Source organism: Eptatretus burgeri, chromosome 1, assembly GCF_056783735.1.
Source record: "Eptatretus burgeri isolate ZD-2024b chromosome 1, Ebu_testis_v1, whole genome shotgun sequence".
Lineage (NCBI taxonomy): Eukaryota > Metazoa > Chordata > Myxini > Myxiniformes > Myxinidae > Eptatretus > Eptatretus burgeri.
Window position 1 is genome coordinate 758,427 of NC_140961.1, and position 20,543 is coordinate 778,969.

Sequence of the window (20,543 nt, forward strand, 5' to 3'; positions counted from 1 at the left end):
ACAAAATTACAGTTAGCGTATTCTACATGTCATAACACATTAATTAACACCTCGTTTGACTTTCGAACTCATGTCCTTCTACCAGAGATCCCCATCAGTCATAAACTCCTTCTCGCAGCCAAAGTTAACACAAGAAACTCCAATTTCTCAGAAAAGGACATTCGTCCCAAACAATAAATTGTCGTTACCGTATTCTACACATTCCAACGCATTCATCAACACCCAGACCAAAATTTGGGCTTTTGTCCATCCACTAGAAATCACCCATGCCTTTCGCAACCGCAAAATCATATTCATGATGAATAGAGTTGAGCACTGCACAAGAAGCAGCCACCCACTTTTATTTTGCGTAATATGAATGAATTAAAAATTCTGAAATTTAAAGGAATTGGCAAAGGAAATGAACATTCTCCTTTTAAGTGCATTTTAAAAAACAAACAAACGCATGTAGTCCTAAAACTTGTTTTTCAAATGATCCTCTCAATTGAACAAATTAGACTGTCATGGTACACTTCAAACATGATTTATTACAAAATACTCTGCAAAGAAATATAAAGAATGTAAAATGTTCGGCAGCAATGGTAAGAAGCAAATCCCTCAGCTCCAAGAATCGAGACCCTCTTCAACAGACGGCTTTTGGAAGAAGGTTTGGGGGTAAGAAAGCTGCCGATATGTGTACGTGAGGTTCCACACACACGCTGAATCGATGCCAGAAAATGTGATAAAATAATTCATTCTGTACTGTTCGGAGAATCAAATGTCTCTTCTGTACAAGGTTGTTGAAGACCAAGGGTACACCATATACACCAAGGAGATGGAACATGAAATCCCATCTTGCTTCTATGAAGAGTTCTTCGACTCTCAAATCAGATTAGGGATGAGCCCATTGGCATTGACAAAGCGCAAAATAAAAATAATCTTCAGACCATCGACATACTAATCTTTGCGCCAAATTTTTTTTTTTAATCTGCATCTTACTCAATATGTGTTCACAAACCTATACAAATGTCAACCACAACCCACAATTTACTTCCCCCCCCCCCACACACCTCCAATACAAATATGTAGATGGTCCTGAGACTGGTGAATGGGCAAAAGGAAAATGGCAAGCTGTACCTTCTACATAAACTTCACGCCCATTTTGCTATGAAAAGGATCCTCTATTTATCACCTGTGAAAAACATGGCATAATAATCCTCATCCCCCAGCAATGGTCCACATATTCCCTTGAAGTTTTCATCCCAACCGCCCACCCCACAAACATCATCAATACGTTTATTTCAGCAATAACCCACCCCCCCTCCTCCTGAGATATTTTACAGGAATTAACATTTCCAAAAGGTCCAGGGAATGCACTTTTCCATTGCTTGGAAACAATTTTGAGGGTAGCAAATCATTCTGAAGATGCTGTTATGCTTGACCCAAGACCACATAACCATGCCATTTAACGAGAGCAATGCAAGCCAACATCTAGCCCAGATGTCCGATGCTCCAGCAATTACAGGTCATTGTACCCAGGAAAGTCTTCAGCCATCCTTGGGCAAATTGCTTTGTTTCTCCACGTAACTGAGGGCTTGCTGACGCACGTACTGAACCTTCTGCTCGTCACCGTGGCTGCGTTCAAAATCCATGTAACGTTTGAAGAAAAACTTCATCTGCTTCGAAGGTGCATCCATGTTGATGGCACGCTCAAACAGCAGCCTGTGCGGAAAACAGGAAGTGGTTAGTTCAGAACAATGGAATTCAAAGGATGAAGAAACTATCTCGAAAGGGCTCCTATCAGAGAGTAATAAAATAAAAGGTTCCGTTTGAAAGCTTATAGTCAATTTAATCAGTTTGAAAAGTTATTACCGTAATCAATTTAATCCGTATGGAAAGCTTGTAATCAATTTAATGTGGTTTTAAAGCTCAATCAATTTACTCGGAACAAAAATCAGTTCATTTTATTTAAAAAAAAAATCCTGTTCTGAAAGCCCATCTTTCCAGGATGGAAGGAGGGGCAGACCCTGAAGGTTTCATGTAGCGGTTCCAATAGTACGACAACAGCAGGAACTCTTTAGAATAAAGTGTGATTACACGGAACAGCACACAAAGAACAACCACAGCCACCACAACAGGAACAACAGCCATGTTATAAAAGATCCATTTTTTTTTGTATTTCACATCATTGAGACTCACAGATACACATGCACAGATTTTGTACAAAGTGAGTTGGACAAATTACATACTCATTTCTCTATTTGCTTTCAAATGCTTTTAAACAATATAGAAGTATGGAATCTATTGTAAAGCATTGGCTAAAATCACTTTATCACCATACAAGGAATGGTTTGCCAGGAAAACATCGTCTGCAAAGACACAGAGACAGAGTCGAGATAAAGATCTGCAGCATGAAACATGCTCAACAGATCTCTCACAATGCCAAGGTCAGAACTCATTACATTTGCAGGAATGGACTGCTCATGGTATGAGTTTCTTTGTTTGCTCGTCTCATCAGAACTCATTACGTTTGCAGATTTGTGAGTTAATACTGACAGGCCACGAGTGAGTGGAACAGAATCTCTGTTCAAATATACTGTTGCGGGCAGGGGGCTGGTGGCGAGAATGACCACTAGGTGGGGGAGGTTACGTCGTCTCCCACCAGACTCCCCAGAATTGTAGGCCGTCGCTCAGGATAATTCCGTGAGCCGGCGGGTCGCTGAACCGACCGTGGAACACCAATATCTCGACCGCGTGGCGTAGGGTCTTTTTGTCTGGAACCAATTTACCTAAGTAACCACGCGGTCTCGGCTACCGGGGATCCATGCCCTCGGCACGTCTTTCCCAAACCGGATCACTCTACCGACTACCAGCTGCCAACTACCTTTCCGGCTCGGATGCAGTCGAGCGGGCCTGCCAAGAACGTACCGGCTAGGATGAACCGATTATCAGGTATAAAGACCTAGCTAAAACTCAGATCTGAACCATGCTGGACCAATGAAAGAAAGGACGGAAACGAACTGGGAACATTTCTAATAATGGTTTATTTACAACAAGGAGGACACAGAGCAAGCTTATCGTGGATATACACAGCAAGATTTACAATGATGGAATAAACACTGAAACAATTCTACTTAGAGACGGCACCACACACGGACACACACACACAGGCGAAAATAAAACCCAGGTGTTTTATTGGACCCTCGCAGCCAGGGAGAGAGACGAGCTGGGGGTCGCAGTTCACTTGGGTACCAGCACATTGGAGTGAGGGGGTGCTCCACCGACCAATAGTCGTGCAGCTTGGCCCACGATCACACACGTGGGGCTCATGCCCGTAGAGGAACTAGAGTCAAGTAGTTGGAGTCCCAGGGCAGGAATCAGGGTCGCAGACAAGACCCAGCAAAACTCCAACAAACGCCCCACGCAGAACTGCAACGGATGCTCCAACAAATCCAGAGCTGATTTTCCCCACACAGAACTCACTGAACTGAGGTTTTTGTCGTCGGTTATCGACCTCCCTGAACGGGGGTGGGGGCTCTGTGGAACAGATGTCACTGTCCACACTGATTGGACAGGGTCTATATGGGGTCCACCCTTTCTGGGCGGGGCCTCGGCCAAACCGGGAGGCCCGCCCCCCCACCCCCCCTTCCACGCGTGTGGACTCATCAAGGGGAAGGAAGATCCAATATTGAAAAGGAACGTTTGTAGAAGCGCAAAGGAACGGCGGACTGGACGTTTTTGCCCCATATGCTGTGGCCAGTGAGGCGAGGGTTGCAAGCGCTGGAAGGTACCGTGGTTGGTTGTTGGATGTTTGTTGGATGGTAAAGATTTATTTAACCTAACTAAAAAAACATCGCAACGCACACCTTTGATTCTCCCACTAGACAAAAGGAAGGGACCTGTCTTCACATGTACTTAACGGAATAACTGACTTTTGGGACATCTGTATGTTTGAATGCATATGCTTTCCAGATCCGTAACAATACTTTGGTTTTGTTAATTCCATACAACTGTAACATATATTATTTTTAAATTTTGAATATGGTGTTTGCCTTTCTTTGATGAGAATGTGCTCTCCTGAATCTAATAGTAAATATTCAACACCGTCATTGTACCACTCAAAGCGAACATTTCAAACCAGATGGCAATAATAATAACGAATGTATAATTCCCATACTGGCCCAAGCACATCTGGGCCTGGTGAAAGATCTTGTTATCAAACCATACTTAGTTAATATGAAAGATGTACCATCCGTTATGTTTGCTGCTCTGATACTTTAAAATAAACTTGATAATGGATCAATGTAAACTGATGGTTGTTTGATAATGAATAGATACTCATATAGTGTGTTAGTTAACTGTGTAACAATATAATCCCTTTTTTATTGTACTTAGTTGGCAAGTGAAATTAAAGCTGCTTTGGTTGGCACCAGTGACATTGCAAAGTCTCATTAACTCTGCTTTCTCATTGTATTGCAAAGTTGTATGAACAGGAGCCTCATTGATTCGGCCTTCTCATTGTATTTCAAAGTTGTACCATATTTAGATTGTAAAACAGGAGTCTCATCGGACTGCTGAGACTATGGATTTCTCATTGTGTTGCAAAACTATACCTTATCTGTGTGAACAGATGCTCCACCGGCCTGCTGTGTTGAATGCTTACCATTGCCTATGTAAGTGAAAGTTTCTCTGTGCACAAATGCCCGGAAGCAAGGCATGCATTGTTTCACTGCATTGTCTTGTTTTATAATGTACATAATTGTTTCTCTTCACTTTGAAGGACCTCTTGTTTACCAAAGCTTTCTTGTAGTCTGGTATTGATTAACCAGTACCCTTTGATACTTTCACCCCTCCCTATTTCCAGTCATATAAAAGACCATGTATTTTGGCTCAGTCAGACATTTGCTTGGACACTTGAGACAAGCCTTTCTCTCCAGAACATGTGTTTTTGTACAATAAACGATCGATTAGATTATAAAGCGTTTTCTCTTTGTGTAAAATTTCTCCCACAAACAGATGGTTCAGCAGCTGCTAAAGGCACTGTCACACCTTGACGATTTAGCCAGCGTATGCCGACTTATGAAAAATTTGTCTAAAACGCTGACACACTTCGAATACGTTATGGGTAAGTTTTGATAACATTAAGAGCATGCTGAAAAACACTGCCATACGTCGTAGTATGCTGGCTTTCATCGTTGTACTTTGCGGTTGTCCTCAAATTTTAGCATGCTTTAAATCTTACGACGTATGCCAGCGTATGACTCACACGTTCTGCTACGCTGGCCATAAGTTGTAGGCACGTTATGCGATCGCTGTGACACGTCGACACACGTTACTTGTGAGTTACTCATAAGTCGAAACACGTCGAGGTAATGATTAGCGTACACGAAACTTATTTATAACCTATGAGTAACGTGTTGTAGGCAAGTTACACGATCGTTGACACACGTCAAGGCACGTTACTTGTAAGTTACTAATAAGTCGAAACACGTCGAGGTAATGCTTAGCGTAGCCAAAACTTATTCTAACCTATGAGTAACGTGTTGTAGGCACGTTACTTGTAAGTTACTCATAAGTCGAAACACACCGAGGTAATGCTTAAGGCCCGGTCACACTTTGACGTTTTAGCCAACGTATGCCGATTTTTGAATTTTTTTTCTAAAACGCTGGCACACGTTGAATACGTTATGGGTAAGTTTTGATAACATTGAGAGCACGCTGAAAAACACTGCCATACGTCGTTGTACGTTGGCTTTAAACGTTGTACTTTTTGGTTGTCCTCAAATTTTTTCATGCTTGAAATTTCACGACGTATGCCGGCGTATGACTCACACGTTCCGCTACGCTGGCCACAAGTTGTATGCTCGGTCTGCGATCGTTGACAGACGTCAACACATGCTACTTGTAAGTTAATCATAAGTTGAGACACGCCGAGGTAATGTTTAGCGTACCCGAAACTTATTTCTAACCTATGATTAACATGTTGTTGGCACGTTACGCGATCGTTGCCACACATCGACAGACGTTACTTTTAAGTTACTCATAGGCTGAAAGACGTCGGTATAATGGATCGTCCTTGCGTTAGCGTCCACGGCCACGGCCAGGACACTTATTTGCAGCATTCTTCAAACTTTTCTTCGGCATGACGAGGATGTTCACACTTCGATGTCGAGCTTGGCTATGATTCCAATTGTCCATTGGCAACGTCTATTTAAAATAGTCGAGTTTGAGCGTTTTAACACGTTCAGAAGAAACGCTTCAAATTTCAAAACCCCAGCGTCAAAAAACAAAGGCGAGTGACAGCAATTTAAATCGTTCATTGTAAACAATGAAAATAGCTGAGTGGTACCGTTTAAAAGTCGTTGAGTGTAAAAAAAAATCGAATTGTTGAGCGCAAGCGTCTACTTTTAATAGTGGGGTTTGAGCGATTTAGCACGTTCAATAGAAACGATTAAAATTTCCGAGCGCCAGCGTCAAAAAACAAAGGCGAGTGACAGCAATTTAAATCGTTCATTGTAAACAATGAAAATAGCTGAGTGGTACCATTTAAAAGTCGTTGAGTGTAAAAAAAATCCAATTGTTGAGCGCAAGCGTCTACTTTCAATAGTGGAGATGCAGCCATTTAAATCGTTGAGTGGCAGCCTATGAATAGAAAACCCTACGTCACCGGCAAAGATAAACTGCCTCACGATATGGATAAGTTAGGCTATCGTTGGGCATAGTTTGTGAACACCGGCTTCACGATAATTATTCGTTGGTATATCGTATCTATAAGTAATCAAAGCGCTCTATGCACATTATTAGTTCATTGTGCATTTGTCCAACCCGTTATGAATAGACCTAAATCGTAAAAACAAGCTATAGCTCATTGTTGAAAAAGCCCCATAAAAAATTAGCTGCGAAGAACTTCGAACAATGGTGAAAAGATGTCTCCTACCCATGGACACGCGGACGCAAGGACGATCCATCATAACCCACACCCTCCCCCTCACACTCACCTACTACTGCCAACATGAACAAACTACTACTAATACTAATACTAATACTGATACTGATACTGTTACTGCTGACATGGACATCGACTCAAAAAGGACTCGAAAACACTGTTGGGTTCCCCTTTTATGAGCAGCATTTTTATATACCAATTCCCAAAACCGCTGGGAACACGTCTTTATATGGCAGTTGTAAGCTAGAAACACGTTCATTTATTTTTTTTTTGTCGACCGGAAGACGTCATTGGAATACGTCTACATACGTCGATGTGTGTTGGGACTGCGTAAAGAATTGGTTCAAAGCACGTCAAACATAAGTTAGAAATTAGTTTCGCGTAAAAAAGACATTACCGCGACGTGTTTCGACTTATGAGTAGCTTATAAGTAGCGTTTGTGGACGTGTGTAAGCGTCCACATAACGTGTGTAAAACTTATCCGCATCGCATGCGGAACGTGTGTCATACGCCGAGTACGTCCAAAATTTTTGAACATGTTTAAAATTTCTTGAGGTACTCTACTTACTACGACGTATGATAGCGTACTGTAGCGTTCTACTCACGTATACCAAACTTACTCATACCGTATTTGACGTGCCCCAACGTTTTAGACACATTTTTCTTAGGTCGGCATACGCTGGCAAGATCGCCAAGGTGTGACCGCGATGTTGACACTTCCATTTCTACGGCAGTTATGATTCGAATCGTTGTGCGTCAGCCTTTTAATAGGCTACGTCACGACGTCGTCGGCGATGCGTGCCACGCGCTATGCCTAAGTTAGACTATCGTTGGGCATCGGTTGTGTAGGCCGACAACAGGTTCGGCATTCATTGGTATAAGTTATCTATAACACAACGAAACGTTCTGTGTCCGTTACCAATGCGTTATACATAAGACCAAGTCGCTATGAATACGTCCGAATCTTAAAAAAAAAACATCAAAATTTCAACATAAGCCAGCGTTTTACATACATTTTAATACGTTGCCATCGCTGGCTAAAACGTCAAGGTGTGACCAGGCCTTTAGCGTACCCAAAACTTATTTCTAACCTATGAGTAGCGTGCTGTGAACCTATGTGTAACGTACCTCCAACGCATATTGACGTATGTAGACGTATTTGATTGACATCTTCCGGACGACCACAGGACTTACTGAACGTGTTTCAAATTTACAGCTACCGTATAATGGCATATTGGCAGCATTTAAAAAAACAAAAACAATAACTTCCGATATTTCGTCACGTGCCGTTACGTCACGTCCGATTGCCTCTTCAGTTTGCTCGTCTTATTCTTAGTTCCTCCTCTGTGAATATTTTGTTTGAGGATGTTGTCACGTAGACGTCGAAACTTAAAAGCAATTGTCCAAATATATTTTAAAATTCGTGATAGACCTTAACAAAAAAAAAAAAAAAAAAAAAAAAAACACAACAACAACAACAACAACAACAACAACAACAACAACAACAACAACAACTTCAGATATTTCATCACGTGCCTTCACGGAGTCAAGGAGAAAAAAATAAAATGTGCCTTGACGGAGAAAATAAGTTTCGGGTATGCTAAAAATTACCTCGACATGTTGACTTTGGAGTAACTTACAAGGAACTTGTGTCGACGTGTGTCACCGATCGCATATCGTGCCTACAACTTATTCCCAGTGTAGCGGAACGTGTGAGCCATACGGCGAATACGTCGTAAAATTTTCAGCATGCTTTAAATTTCACGACGTACTTGACATACCACTAAATAGGACAGCGTACTTCAGCGTGCTCTTAACATATACACAACTTACCCATAGCGTATTCGACGTGTCCCAGCGTTTGACATATTTTTCATAGGTCGACATACGCTGGCTAAATCGTCAAGGTGTGACTGCGTGGTTGACACTTCCAATTCTCAGGCGGTTATGATTTAAATCGGCGTGCGGCAGGTTTTTAAAAGGCTACGCCATGACTTCGTCAGCGATACTTGCAGCGCGCTATGCCTAAGTTAAACTACCGTTGGGCATAGGTTGTGAACACCGACAACAGGCTAAGCATTCGTTGGTATAAGTTATCTATAAGACAACGAAACGTTGTGTGCCCGTTACTAATATGTTATGCATACGACCAACACGTTATGAATACGACTAAAACTTAAAAAACATCAAAATTTCAGCGTATACCAACGTTTTACATGCATTTTTATACGTTGCCATTGCTAGCTAAATCGTCAAGGTGTGACAGCGCCTTAAGGAAGGACTGACATTGCGACACAGACCACCAACTACAACAATGTACTCAAATCAAAGCTTTGTTCCCCATCTTCAGGGTAGCATGGCTGTGTGAATGGCACCTTGTATTGACAGGATAGGGAAAGGTGCATATATGCATGCACACAGGTACACACCTGGCAGGCTCAGTTGCATTGTGAAAAACAGAGGTGGCCTCTTGAAAAAACAGCGTCAACTGCTGTACTGCTGACTGCAACAGTCTGCCGACACGACTTTGAAGCCTTTTATTAGCAAGTAACAGGTAGGGGTATTTTATTGGTCATAACCCTTGCAATGGGCTTTGCCGTGGCACAAGAGTCCACAATCACCATTCTAGTAATGAGAAACTATTTAGCATATATACATAGAAAGAGAGACAGAACATTAATCATTAAGCAAGTGCACACATTACCTGGCTTGCTCAGGTGTGGTGTACTTGATAAGCATGTCCAGGTAGATTGACCAAACATCAGTGCGTCGAGGGAAGTTGGTGACAACATTTTCAAGGAGGCTGTTACCGTGAGCAGCGCCCCCCGAGCGGAAATGGAGCTGCGCAAACTTCACAATAATTTCAATATCTGTGGGAAGGAAGTTCGTGAAATGAGGTTGGCAAAGGGTTCACACTACACACCCTGAACTCACCACTTCATTTTGGACTAGAAAAGCTGATATAAATTTAATAAATAAATAAGTAAACATATAAATAAATGAACAAACAAATTTTGACACTTGTACATAATCAACAAATGTCAAGATCACAAAATAAAACAGAAGGGACAAACACATAGTTTTGAGGTATGGATGAAAGAAGCCAAACATCAAACTCAACACAGTGACAACCATTAGGACACAGACTTGTGCGGAGGGATGGAATCGAGTGTTTTTGGGAACGTTACGATCGCGGTCGGGAAGGCACTTCAGCGCTCTCTGAAGAAGACTCCGAACGCTTTCCATTTGTCCACGTTGCATCTGCAACATGCCAAAGTTCACCCATATGGTCTTCTCCTGCCGGAACTTCCGCACCATGGTCTCGAACAGCGCCTCCGCTTTCTGGGGCGAGTGTGGGTCAGGGGTATTTGGAGGCAGGAAAATAGAAACATTGTGGGTGAACGAGGGAAGAAACAAGTGAAATGGTTCAAGATAAATGGGGAACTTCAAGTACATTTTAAGCAATTATTGGACGAATTAAATGAGTGTTGTATTTTTTTCTTCTTCCAGAGTTGAAGCTTGAGGGCTGTGGTACAAGGACGACTCCATCACAAGCAGTTACAAACCAAGAAACAAAATGATAACGATCCAGCCCAACCATTACTTCCACCACCGAAGATGGAAGGAAGTTATGTTTTCACCCCTGTCTGTGAGCAGGATACATCAAAAAGTTGTGGACGATTCAGGGAATTTTGTGGACAGGTTTGGTGGGTGACAAGAATAAACTGATGAGATTTTGAAGGTTCGAATCTGAATACAATAATTTTTTTAAGTGATACTTCATCATTGAGAGAGAGATGGGGCCAAAAACGATATATGGCATTATATCTCAAAAAGTTGTGGACGAGTTATGACAAAATGAGTTGAGTTGGTTCAATGACAAGAACAAGCCAATCAGATTTTGGTTAAGATCCCGATGCAGATCCGGTCTCGGTGGGATACAAAACATTATTTTCATCCTGATGCTCGCTTTAAAGACAAAACATTATTCTCATCCGAATTTTTAAAAAAAAAAAGACGCTCCCAGTATAAAGATGGGCATACAGACTCGATGGAGATAGATATAATTTTAAAGCAAGAGAACAGAAGCACACTTTCTAGCTCGCAACTCAACTTGTCTTAGAAATGATAAGTAGGTACAAACTGCACTGGATAGTTCAGACAAATGTGTGCACAACATAGAGCCAAGTTATCTGGCCTTTTTCAACTAACGCTGCATCGCTGTTTTGTCTGCATTGCTAAGGAACCCGTCTCCCCGTTTTCCTCAGGGCCAAGCGAAATTGGCACTCCATTTACCTGCGGCTTGTCCGAGTGGGTGTAGATCTGCACCAGTCGATGATACACCTTCAGAGCATCGTTATAGCGCAGGGCTCGCTGAAACACGGAGTTCAGGTTTTCCTCCGAGCCATACATGTTCTCAAGGTTGAGAAGTGCAACCCATACATTCAGCTTTTCCTGCTCCTCTCTGCAAAGAAGCAAAAACAAAATTCTCACAATAAAAAGAGCAATCGGAGAATGTGGTGAAGTTTCATGACGATCGGGTTAAAATTGTGGCCCGTTTGCGATTGACATACAAACAAACAATCAGACAGACGGAGACTGAAAAAAACCACACAAACAAAAAAACAAGCTGGTAGGCGGACATGGGTAGTCGACTACCCAATAGAACCTGACACGGTGGGCCCGTTCGATGGGGAATGACCTGAGGATTAAGCACAAGAAAATACATGATTCTAACTTCAAGGGTTAATGCTGCAGATTGTTTTTTCGTTAAAATACCCCCACATTGAGGTTTTCGGCCGTTGCTAGGCAATGGAGGGGTCCATAGCAACGGTTCTTTCTCACACATAACTAGGACATATCATGAACCCACCATACCAGTTTCATGTATATCTGACTCATAGTCTCTGAGATATAACGAACTTCGTTTTTTTAGTTTTCGACCAGGGCTCATTCAAAGTCTATCTTCTCCAACAGTTTTCATAGGATCCGGCTGGAAATTTTTGACAATATGGCTGAATGTACTGCCCAGTCACTCGTGGCCCAATTTTTGAAAAAATACATTTTTTATGATTTTTCAAAAATTTCAAAGTCCCGTTGCTAGGCAACGGTGGTGTCAATAGCAACGATGGTCATTTGCACACAACTAGGTCATGGTATGAACCTACCAACCAAGTTTCATCGAAATCGCCATTGTATTAACGGAGCACTGGACTGAACAGAGGGACAGACAGACAGACAGACAGACAGACAAACATATCGACGGAAAAAGTGATAATAAGGGTAGATCAAAATTTTTTTTTTTTTCGACTGGATCGACTACCCAAAAAAAACTCAGTGACACCTGGTGAAAAGGAACGGCACTTGGTAGAGCATATACTTCCGCTGAACAATTTACATTTTGTATCCCACTGAATAGTTGGATGTGAATCCGGACCTGAACCAAAATAAAATCGGTTAGTTCTTGTCACCTAACCAACTCATCCACCTAGTTTTGTCATAACTCGTCCACAACTTTTTGAGATATGCTATTCATAGTTTTTAGCCCCATCTCTCAATGGTGAAGAATCACTTAAATTCTTGGATCCGGATTTGAATCTTCATCAAAAGTGGAGCAATTAATCCTTGTCACACGCCCGACATGTCCACCAAGTTTTGTTTGAATTCGTTCACAACTTTTTGAGATATCGTGCTCCACATCGTTTTTGACCCAATCTCTCAATGGTGAAGAATCACTGAAAAAATTCAGATCCAGATCTGGATTCGGATCTTCGCCAAAAATTAAGCGCTACTGTCCTTGGCCGATCACCCACATTCACAAAGAATTTCAGAACGATGGCTTGAAAACTGTCGCCAAAAATCTTGAGAGACAGACAGACAGACGAACGCTACAGACCAACATACTTAGCGAATTTTGTTTTTTCACCAAGTAACAAACAGACCCGAATGCAATGCCATCTCATCTGGCGAGGGTTACTAGATATCTGAGATCAGAAGTGATCGCCAAGGGCAAGCCTCCCCTAAGCAAGCCAATGATGGTCAAATTATTTTCTGACCATCATATGACCTTGACCTTCAACATTTAGGGTTGTAAATTATGAAAATGTGTCCCAATCTACAGTCTATCCGTAAAACTTTTGAAAATCGGAGGAAAATTCTTCAAGTTAACATCAAAAAGTTACTTTTTGTTAATTCGGTCACAATCCAAAAAAAGTAGGTCAAGGACATGAAACAAATAACAGGAGCACAACTTCAGTGCAGGTACGCTATTACGATGAAAGAAAATATTAGAAGGCGAAGCGGTCTTGGTGATACCGGGCGTAGGGGCGTGCGCCTGTAATTCGGATACTCGGAGACTTGGGTTGGAGGATCGCTTCAGGACGAGAGCTCTACACTGAGTCGCGCTATGAGAGGGTGTAGGGCAGCCCGGAATCATGGCGAAACCCAATCCTTATCCTTGTCGTAAGAGGCGACAAGGTTGCGTCAGGAAGGGCATACAGCGTAAAACCTGTGCCAAATCAGTATGCGGATCATAACTGATGATCCGCTGTGGCGACCCCTAACGGGAGCAGCCGAAAGACGAACAACAACAAGCAGTCTTGGTGATCCCGCATGGGCAAAATTGAGCGATGACAAAAACCAAAAAAATTTTAAATTTTCTTCAGACGACCATTTGAGCTTGACTTTCAACCCGGAGGGGTATGGTGTAAATTAAGCATAAATGCGCCTTGCTCTAGGGTCTCGGACTCCAAACTGTCTCAAGAGAGAGGAGAGTGAAGGAATAGAGCAATTTCGTTACGATCAGACAAACCTAAGTCGAGTTATGGTGAAAAAATAAAGAGATAAAATAAAATGTTAAATCGTCTATAATTAGGTCATGACCTTAAAAATTGTCAGGTCAAAATGTCAACCCTGCAAACTTATTATTCCCATTATTGATGCAAAGGGCGGAGGAGCTCCTTGTGAGCCAACGGCCATCCATATCTAGTGCCCAACTGTGTCTGCGGACGTCCTCCTGCAGTTGGGTCACTTCTTATTAGGAGGTTGGTGGCAGGATTTGCACTCCAGCCACCGTAAAACCCTTCATTCCGCAAAACGCAAAAACGCAAAAAAATCTGAAAACCCACTCTGTGGGAGTACCTCCTGTGCAGCTTCCCTTCGCAGGGCAGCTCACCGGATGACGGGATTGGGGCAAAGCCTTCGGGACCCCCAATCTTTGATAAGAGGGAAACCACGGGGTAACATCCCTGGGTCAGATTGCGGGAGAGTGTGTCGGAGTGGTGCTGAGGTGTCGTCCACCAGACGGCGGTCTCCTTGGGTTAACCTGAGGCGGTCCCTTCGGGTGGGTGCCTGGAATGTCCTATCCCTAAGAGAGGATGATCACCTGTCTCTGTTTTCATCTGAGCTCAAGCGTTTGGACATCGGGATTGCAGCTCTCTCTGAGGTTCGGAGACCGGATTGCGGCGAGATAATGGTGGGTGGTTACACCTACTATTGGTCTGGTCGCTCTGATGGTTACCATACCCAAGGAGTTGCTGTAGCTGTGTCCAATAAGCTGACCCCAATGATAATTGAGGTAACACCGGTCAACGAGCGTATTATGAGATTAAGGATTCGTCACTCCTTAGGTGTCATTTCCCTGGTCTCTGTTTATGCTCCGACTGAGGCGAGTGATCTCACCGTGAAGGATGCATTCTACGCCACACTCGAGTCTGTGGTTGATCAGTGCCCCAGACGAGATACACTTCTAGTCTTGGGGGATTTCAATGCATCGACTGGAACTGATAGGGATGGTTATGAGGTGTGTGTTGGTCCCCATGGTTCAGGAACTATGAACCAGAATGGCACTAAGTTCCTTGACTTTGCAAGAAGTCATGGACTTAGGGTGGCTGGTTCATGGTTTCAGCGCCCACAAGCTCATCGCTGGACTTGGTATTCCAACACTGGCGGTGTGGCAAAGGAGATTGACCATGTCCTCAATGACGGTCGTTGGAGGATGATCCAGAACTGCAGGGTCTACCGGAGTGCTCAGTTCCTCAATACTGACCACAGGCTTGTTGTAGCAACTCTAAAGCTGCACCTTAAATCCTGGAGAATGGTACCATTCCAGCTGAGGCTGGATGTTGCCAAGCTCAGGGATGAGAGAGTAGCTGAGGAGTTTGCGAACAGGCTGAGTGGACACTTGGGGGGTCTGGGTGCTTTGGGGGGTCCTGAAGAGTTGTGGAGCGCCTTCAAGACCACCGTCCTTGATGTTGCCGGTGGATGCCTTGGAGCTCACCGCAGGGCAAAGAAGAATTTTGTCTCTCAAGGGACACTGGATACCATTGACCAGAGTCGCAGGGCCAGGCTGAATGGCAGAGCTGAGCTGTTCAGGGAGCTGTGGCGTAAAACTGTACGTGCACTGAGGGTGGACAAGGAGGCCTATGTGCGAGGAATCTGTGAGGGGGTAGAGCATCACCTGTGGACAGGTGATTCTCGTCCCGCTTACAGGGGAATTCGCGCATTACGTTCATCCAAGCCCATCCCTCGGAGCACTACAGTTACAGCAGAGAGTGGTAGGCTCTTGACAGAGGAGTCTGAAGTGAAGGCCCGCTGGGCCGGTTACTTTGAGCGGTTGTACCAGGCTGATCCCCCAACTGTCGAGTTGGACGTCAAGGGTGTTACAATCCCTGTTGCTGACCCTCGAATTAACTGTGGTCCACCTACGCTTGTGGAAACACGGGCTGCGGTGAACCAGTTGAAACGGGGCAAAGCTCCAGGGATCTGTGGCATCCATGCCGAACTTCTCAAGGCTGGTGGAAATGCTGCACTCGTGTCGTTGCATGCAGTTTTGTGCTCTGCCTAGAACACAGGCATCATCCCAACTGACTGGAAGAGGGGCCTTGTTGTCCCTCTCTGGAAAGGGAAGGGTGATCACCAAGACTGCAACAACTACTGAGGGGTGACGCTGCTCTCAGTGCGGGCAAGGTCTTTGCTCGGATAATTCTCGATAGGGTTCGCCACCATCTGCTTGAGCACCAGCGTCCAGAGCAGTCAGGCTTTACACCAAAGAGGTCAACGATTGACCGTATCCTTGCACTTCGTGTCCTCACCGAACGCAGACGAGAGTTTCAGCAGGGGCTGCTTGCAGCCTATGTTGATCTCTGTAAAGCGTTCGATTCAGTGAATCGGGATGTCCTCTGGAGGATTCTTGGTCTTCGTGGGGTGCCACCAAAAGTGATCGATCTGATGTCTGAACTCTACTCTGGTACTGAGAGTGCTGTGAAGTGTGGTGGTTCCATCTCTGACTTATTTCCAGTTGTTACTGGAGTTCGTCAGGGATGTGTACTTGCCCCCACACTTTTCAGCAGTTGTATGGACTGGATTCTAGGGAGGATGTCGGAGAGATCAAGTTGCGGTGCGTCATTTGGGAATGTCAAGATCTCGGACCTTGACTTTGCAGATGATGCAGTCATCTTTGCGGAGACTTTAGACATCCTCTTGGGGGCCCTCGAGGTGCTGAATGAGGAGTCGTTGGGATTACGGGTTTCTTGGGTCAAAACTAAGATCCAGGCTTTCGGTGACATCTTGGATGCTGCTGTCCTGTCTGTGTCTGTTTGTGGTGAGGATGTTGAGGTCGTGGAGAGATTCACTTACCTTGGCAGTGATATTCATGTCTCTGCTGGCTGCGAGTCAGAGGTCAATAGACGTCTGGGTCGGGCCTGGGGAGTCATGGATTCACTGGATCATGGGGTGTGGCGCTGCCGGTACCTGTGCGGGAGGACGAAAGTCCGAGTCTTCAGGTCCTTGGTACTTCCAGTCTTGCTCTATGCGTGCGAGAGTTGGACTCTGACCAAGGATCTGAGATGGAGACTTAATTCCTTTTATTTGGTACCAGGTCTCTTCGGAGAATCCTTGGCTATCGCTGGTCGGATTTTGTGTCCAACGAGCGGTTGCTGAGAGAGACTCGGATGAGATTTGTTACCTGCATAGTCCGTGAGCGTCAGTTGCGGCTGTATGGACATGTGGCTCGTTTTCCTGACTCTGATCCTGCTCACCAGATTCTCTCAGCGAGGGAGTCTCATGAGTGGAGGAGGCCAGTGGGTCGACCACGTGCCTCATGGTTGCAACAGGTTGACCATCATCTCAAGGAGATGGGGATGGGCCTGGCATCTGCCTGGGGGATGGCCAGACGGAGGCCCCTGGAGTACCGGCGGAAAGTGGACGCAGCGACGTGCTGTTCTGGCACATGCTCCCATACCTGACCTGACCTGATGCAACATTACATTCCGAAGGCCTTAGCTGGCTCCAAGATACAGCTTAGACATTGGGGAGTGCAGGAAGAAAAAGAAAAATATAAACAACCGAAATAGTACTCCTCTGGGGTCGAAGAAACTCGGTACCATTAAAAGCTGGAGGCAATAATTGCAGAAAAACAACCTTCCAACAGGTATGACCCTTCACCCATCTTATAGAGTGGAAAGGGAGGGTTAACGAGGGAGTTCATGGAACACGTTACCCCGCACAGTCTTAAAAAACAAGGACATGGGCGGTCTGGGAACGAGAAATTTGATTGGTTGAGATGTAAAATGCCACAATATTTTGTCCAAGTACTGCTCAATGGAAGGGTCTTGAAAGTGCCAAAAATGTGATTTGTGTTCTGCAGTGTTCAAGAATATAAATAAATTGAAATAAAATAAAGATTTTAGAGGTTGCAGGAAAAAAAAACCCCCATTGAATCTGAAGTTTACCACCATTGATGCAGTGGCTTTTACAACACCTTATTTAGCACGTTACTTTAGTTATTCGTGCCCGTTTGTGTCCTTTGTGAGGTCCTTAAAAACGGTAAGTTTCCTGTTTGGCAGTTAAACAAAACTGAAAATCATTCCAGGCAGACTAAAAAAACATTATCTCAATCCACTCTGCATGTTTGGTTGTGAAGAATTCAGAGCAAAAGTACGGTAAAACTACAGATTCATTTTCTGATTCATGCTCAAAATATAACATTCCATTTAAATCAAGTTGTTCCTCAATCATAAACTGCCGTTTGTGGACAGGACAGATAGACAGACGGATAGAAAGTGAACAAATCGGTTAACCAAGCTTTTCACGACGCATGCGCAGGGTAACAAGCATTGCCATCTACACAAGTAATGCCTTTGTCTCTCCCAACCCACTCCCAAAATGGTACAAGATGCATTTAACATGCACGAGCCTGAAGGAGATGGTACGCAGGGCACGCTCAGCAACAGCACGGGCCTGTTCCACCTCGGAGGACTGCAGGTGAAATGCCATGAACTGCACCCACAGCAGTGAGCTGTTGGGTGAGCCAAGGAGCAACCGTTCAAAATCATCCACAGACCGAGGAACCTGCGTCGGGTCTGCCATCTCGCGCTCACGACATGCAAGCTTTCGCTCTTCACGCAATTGTTCCTTGCGGGTCATCCGGCGGCCTGTGATCGGCGACGTGCAAGCCTACGAGAAAGATATTTGTGTTGATGCTATTAGCACAGTTAGAGGACATCGCACTTGTAGCATTGAGCATTTTAACATTTGTGGATTGTGGAAGATCAGCGTTGTAACAAACTCGGTGGAAAGTTCTAAACTGATGCTACAGTTAAGGAAGCAAACAAATTCTATTTGTTGTATTATATATTTTATTGAACCATTTTGATTGCAACATAGAGTTTGTAATCATTAGAACTATTTACTTTATTGCACAAGATCCCTTCCTTCCCTACTTGCACACCTCAGCATCAGAGTCATCCTCACTGCTGGAGTCGTCAGCGTTGGCCATCGGAACATGCAGATCTGCTGCCGTGACATCCCATACAAAGCCTTCGTCAAGTTGCAGTCGTGGAGCTTTCTGTTCAGGCGGCTTGCCTTGGTTACACTGCTGGCCGTGATGAAGAGAATAAGGAATAAGGTAACCATACCTAAGATGAGATGCTCAATTCTGAATGCCAAATCACTTCTGGTTCAAAATTGAGGGAGGTCACCCAGACCAGACATCTCAATATATAATCCATACATTTAAAAAAAAAATAATAATAATAGCAATAATAATCATTACTAACCAACATACCACCTACCTTTCGGACGATTTCATTTTTCCTTTCTCTGTCATCACTTCCCACCTGAATGTACATGTCCACACCACCGTCTCCTCCATCCTTCATGTTGGTCCAATCCTCTTTGGCAGGTCCACCCTAATGTAGTACAAATGGAAGTAAAGAGCACAGTCCTGCGGATGGCCACACTTTGCAAATACCTTGAAATTACACCTTGCCCCCTCCCTCAACAAAGGTTGTTTTGTTTGTTGCCAAGAGCAAGGTCAACATATCGCCAAGTTAGAGCTTACATTGAGATGGTGTGCGCAAAATCAAAACCCTCACTTTTAACAACAAAAACCCAATATTGATGCAACAAAGGAATCACATACAATGACTTCACAACATGATCCACAGATCCGATCTTCATAAGGTCGGCGAAACACCTCACCTTGCTGATGCTTTCGATCTGCGTCTCCTCAGACTTGCGTTTATTGGCTACATTAGCAGAAGACTTATTCTCGAGCGCAGGACTTTTATCAGCCAAAGGTTTAGGCAAAACTTCTTCCGCAGACCTGTTCATTACGGCAGTCACATTTTTTACTGCCTTTGCAACCGAGGATTTTTGCTTGGTCTTCTTTCCCTTTTTGACATCTGCAGATTCACTGACCGTCGTGACCTTGAAAGGAACTGTTTTATCAAACGCAGATTCCTCTTCGGTCTGCTTGACGGTTTTTCTTTTTCTTTTATCGGGAGCCACTGTAACCGCTACCGTCACCTCATCCACAGCCATTGTGCCAGTAAAAGGGACATCATTGACCATCACAGTCGCCAGTGGTTCTTCCTTGACTGAGGCATGTGTCATGTTCTTTTGAGGGACCACCTTGTCAGCATCCTTTGTTGCTCCATTTCCAGTGGACCCTCGGAGTGGCAGGCCAAGAGATTCTGGCAGCAAGTCATCCTGCCCGGTGTCCTGTGGCAGCGCGGACAGTTCCACGAGCCCCGTCTCACCGTTCACACTGCACACAGTTGCCAAGGACACAGTGTCAAAATCCACAAATCGCAAAGGTATCTTGGCTTGAGGAAAACTCATGGGGGCAATGATTAATGCAAACTTCAAATCCAATACACTGTGCTCATCATATCACTCTTTTTTATCTCTGGTGTCTCAGGCCCAGAGAGGAGCTTGCACATGCATCACATGCAAGACAGGGACATCAGAAAACCATCACTGTATATGAACGTAAAACATGTCTCATTGTTCTTGTCCTTCATGCACTACAAATACAAGTTTCCAAATGTGGCTTAGTATTGGAAACACGATGCACAAATAAATAAAACCTGACACAGAATGAGATTTAAATCCCAGACATGTGTAAGGTGCAAGTTTATAAGCCATCAAAGAAGCAAATACTTTAACATTCACGATGATACGAAGTAAAAACTTTTCCCATCACGATGAGTCCATTGACAATGCCAAAGCAGTCTCCTGACAAGGGATTATGCTGTACAGTTTGTCATTGCAGTTCCCAGCAGTAGTCAAGGATGGAATTTGGAATAGTTTGGCCAGGATGACAGCAAGCAAAGGT

General features: G+C 44.1%; 1 protein-coding gene across 3 annotated transcripts in view; it reads right to left on the reverse strand.

Moving 5' to 3' along the window:
- Nucleotides 1-507: 507 nt before the first annotated feature.
- Nucleotides 508-20,543, reverse strand: part of PDCD11 (programmed cell death 11) — a 124,606-nt gene continuing 104,570 nt past the window's right edge. The window contains exons 23-30 of one of the 3 annotated variants that reach the window (XM_085870109.1): nucleotides 19,406-19,973; nucleotides 18,997-19,113; nucleotides 18,654-18,797; nucleotides 18,120-18,379; nucleotides 11,222-11,390; nucleotides 10,114-10,267; nucleotides 9,630-9,795; nucleotides 508-1,701 (exon numbers count right to left, since the gene is read on the reverse strand). In XM_085870109.1, coding sequence (XP_085726235.1) covers nucleotides 1,527-1,701; nucleotides 9,630-9,795; nucleotides 10,114-10,267; nucleotides 11,222-11,390; nucleotides 18,120-18,379; nucleotides 18,654-18,797; nucleotides 18,997-19,113; nucleotides 19,406-19,973 — 1,753 coding nt within the window. In that variant the 3' untranslated portion in view covers nucleotides 508-1,526. Of the gene's footprint in view, nucleotides 1,702-9,629; nucleotides 9,796-10,113; nucleotides 10,268-11,221; nucleotides 11,391-18,119; nucleotides 18,380-18,653; nucleotides 18,801-18,996; nucleotides 19,114-19,405; nucleotides 19,974-20,543 lie in introns of those variants that run through there. The other 2 variants (XM_085870119.1, XR_015055180.1) reach the window with 2 other exon arrangements.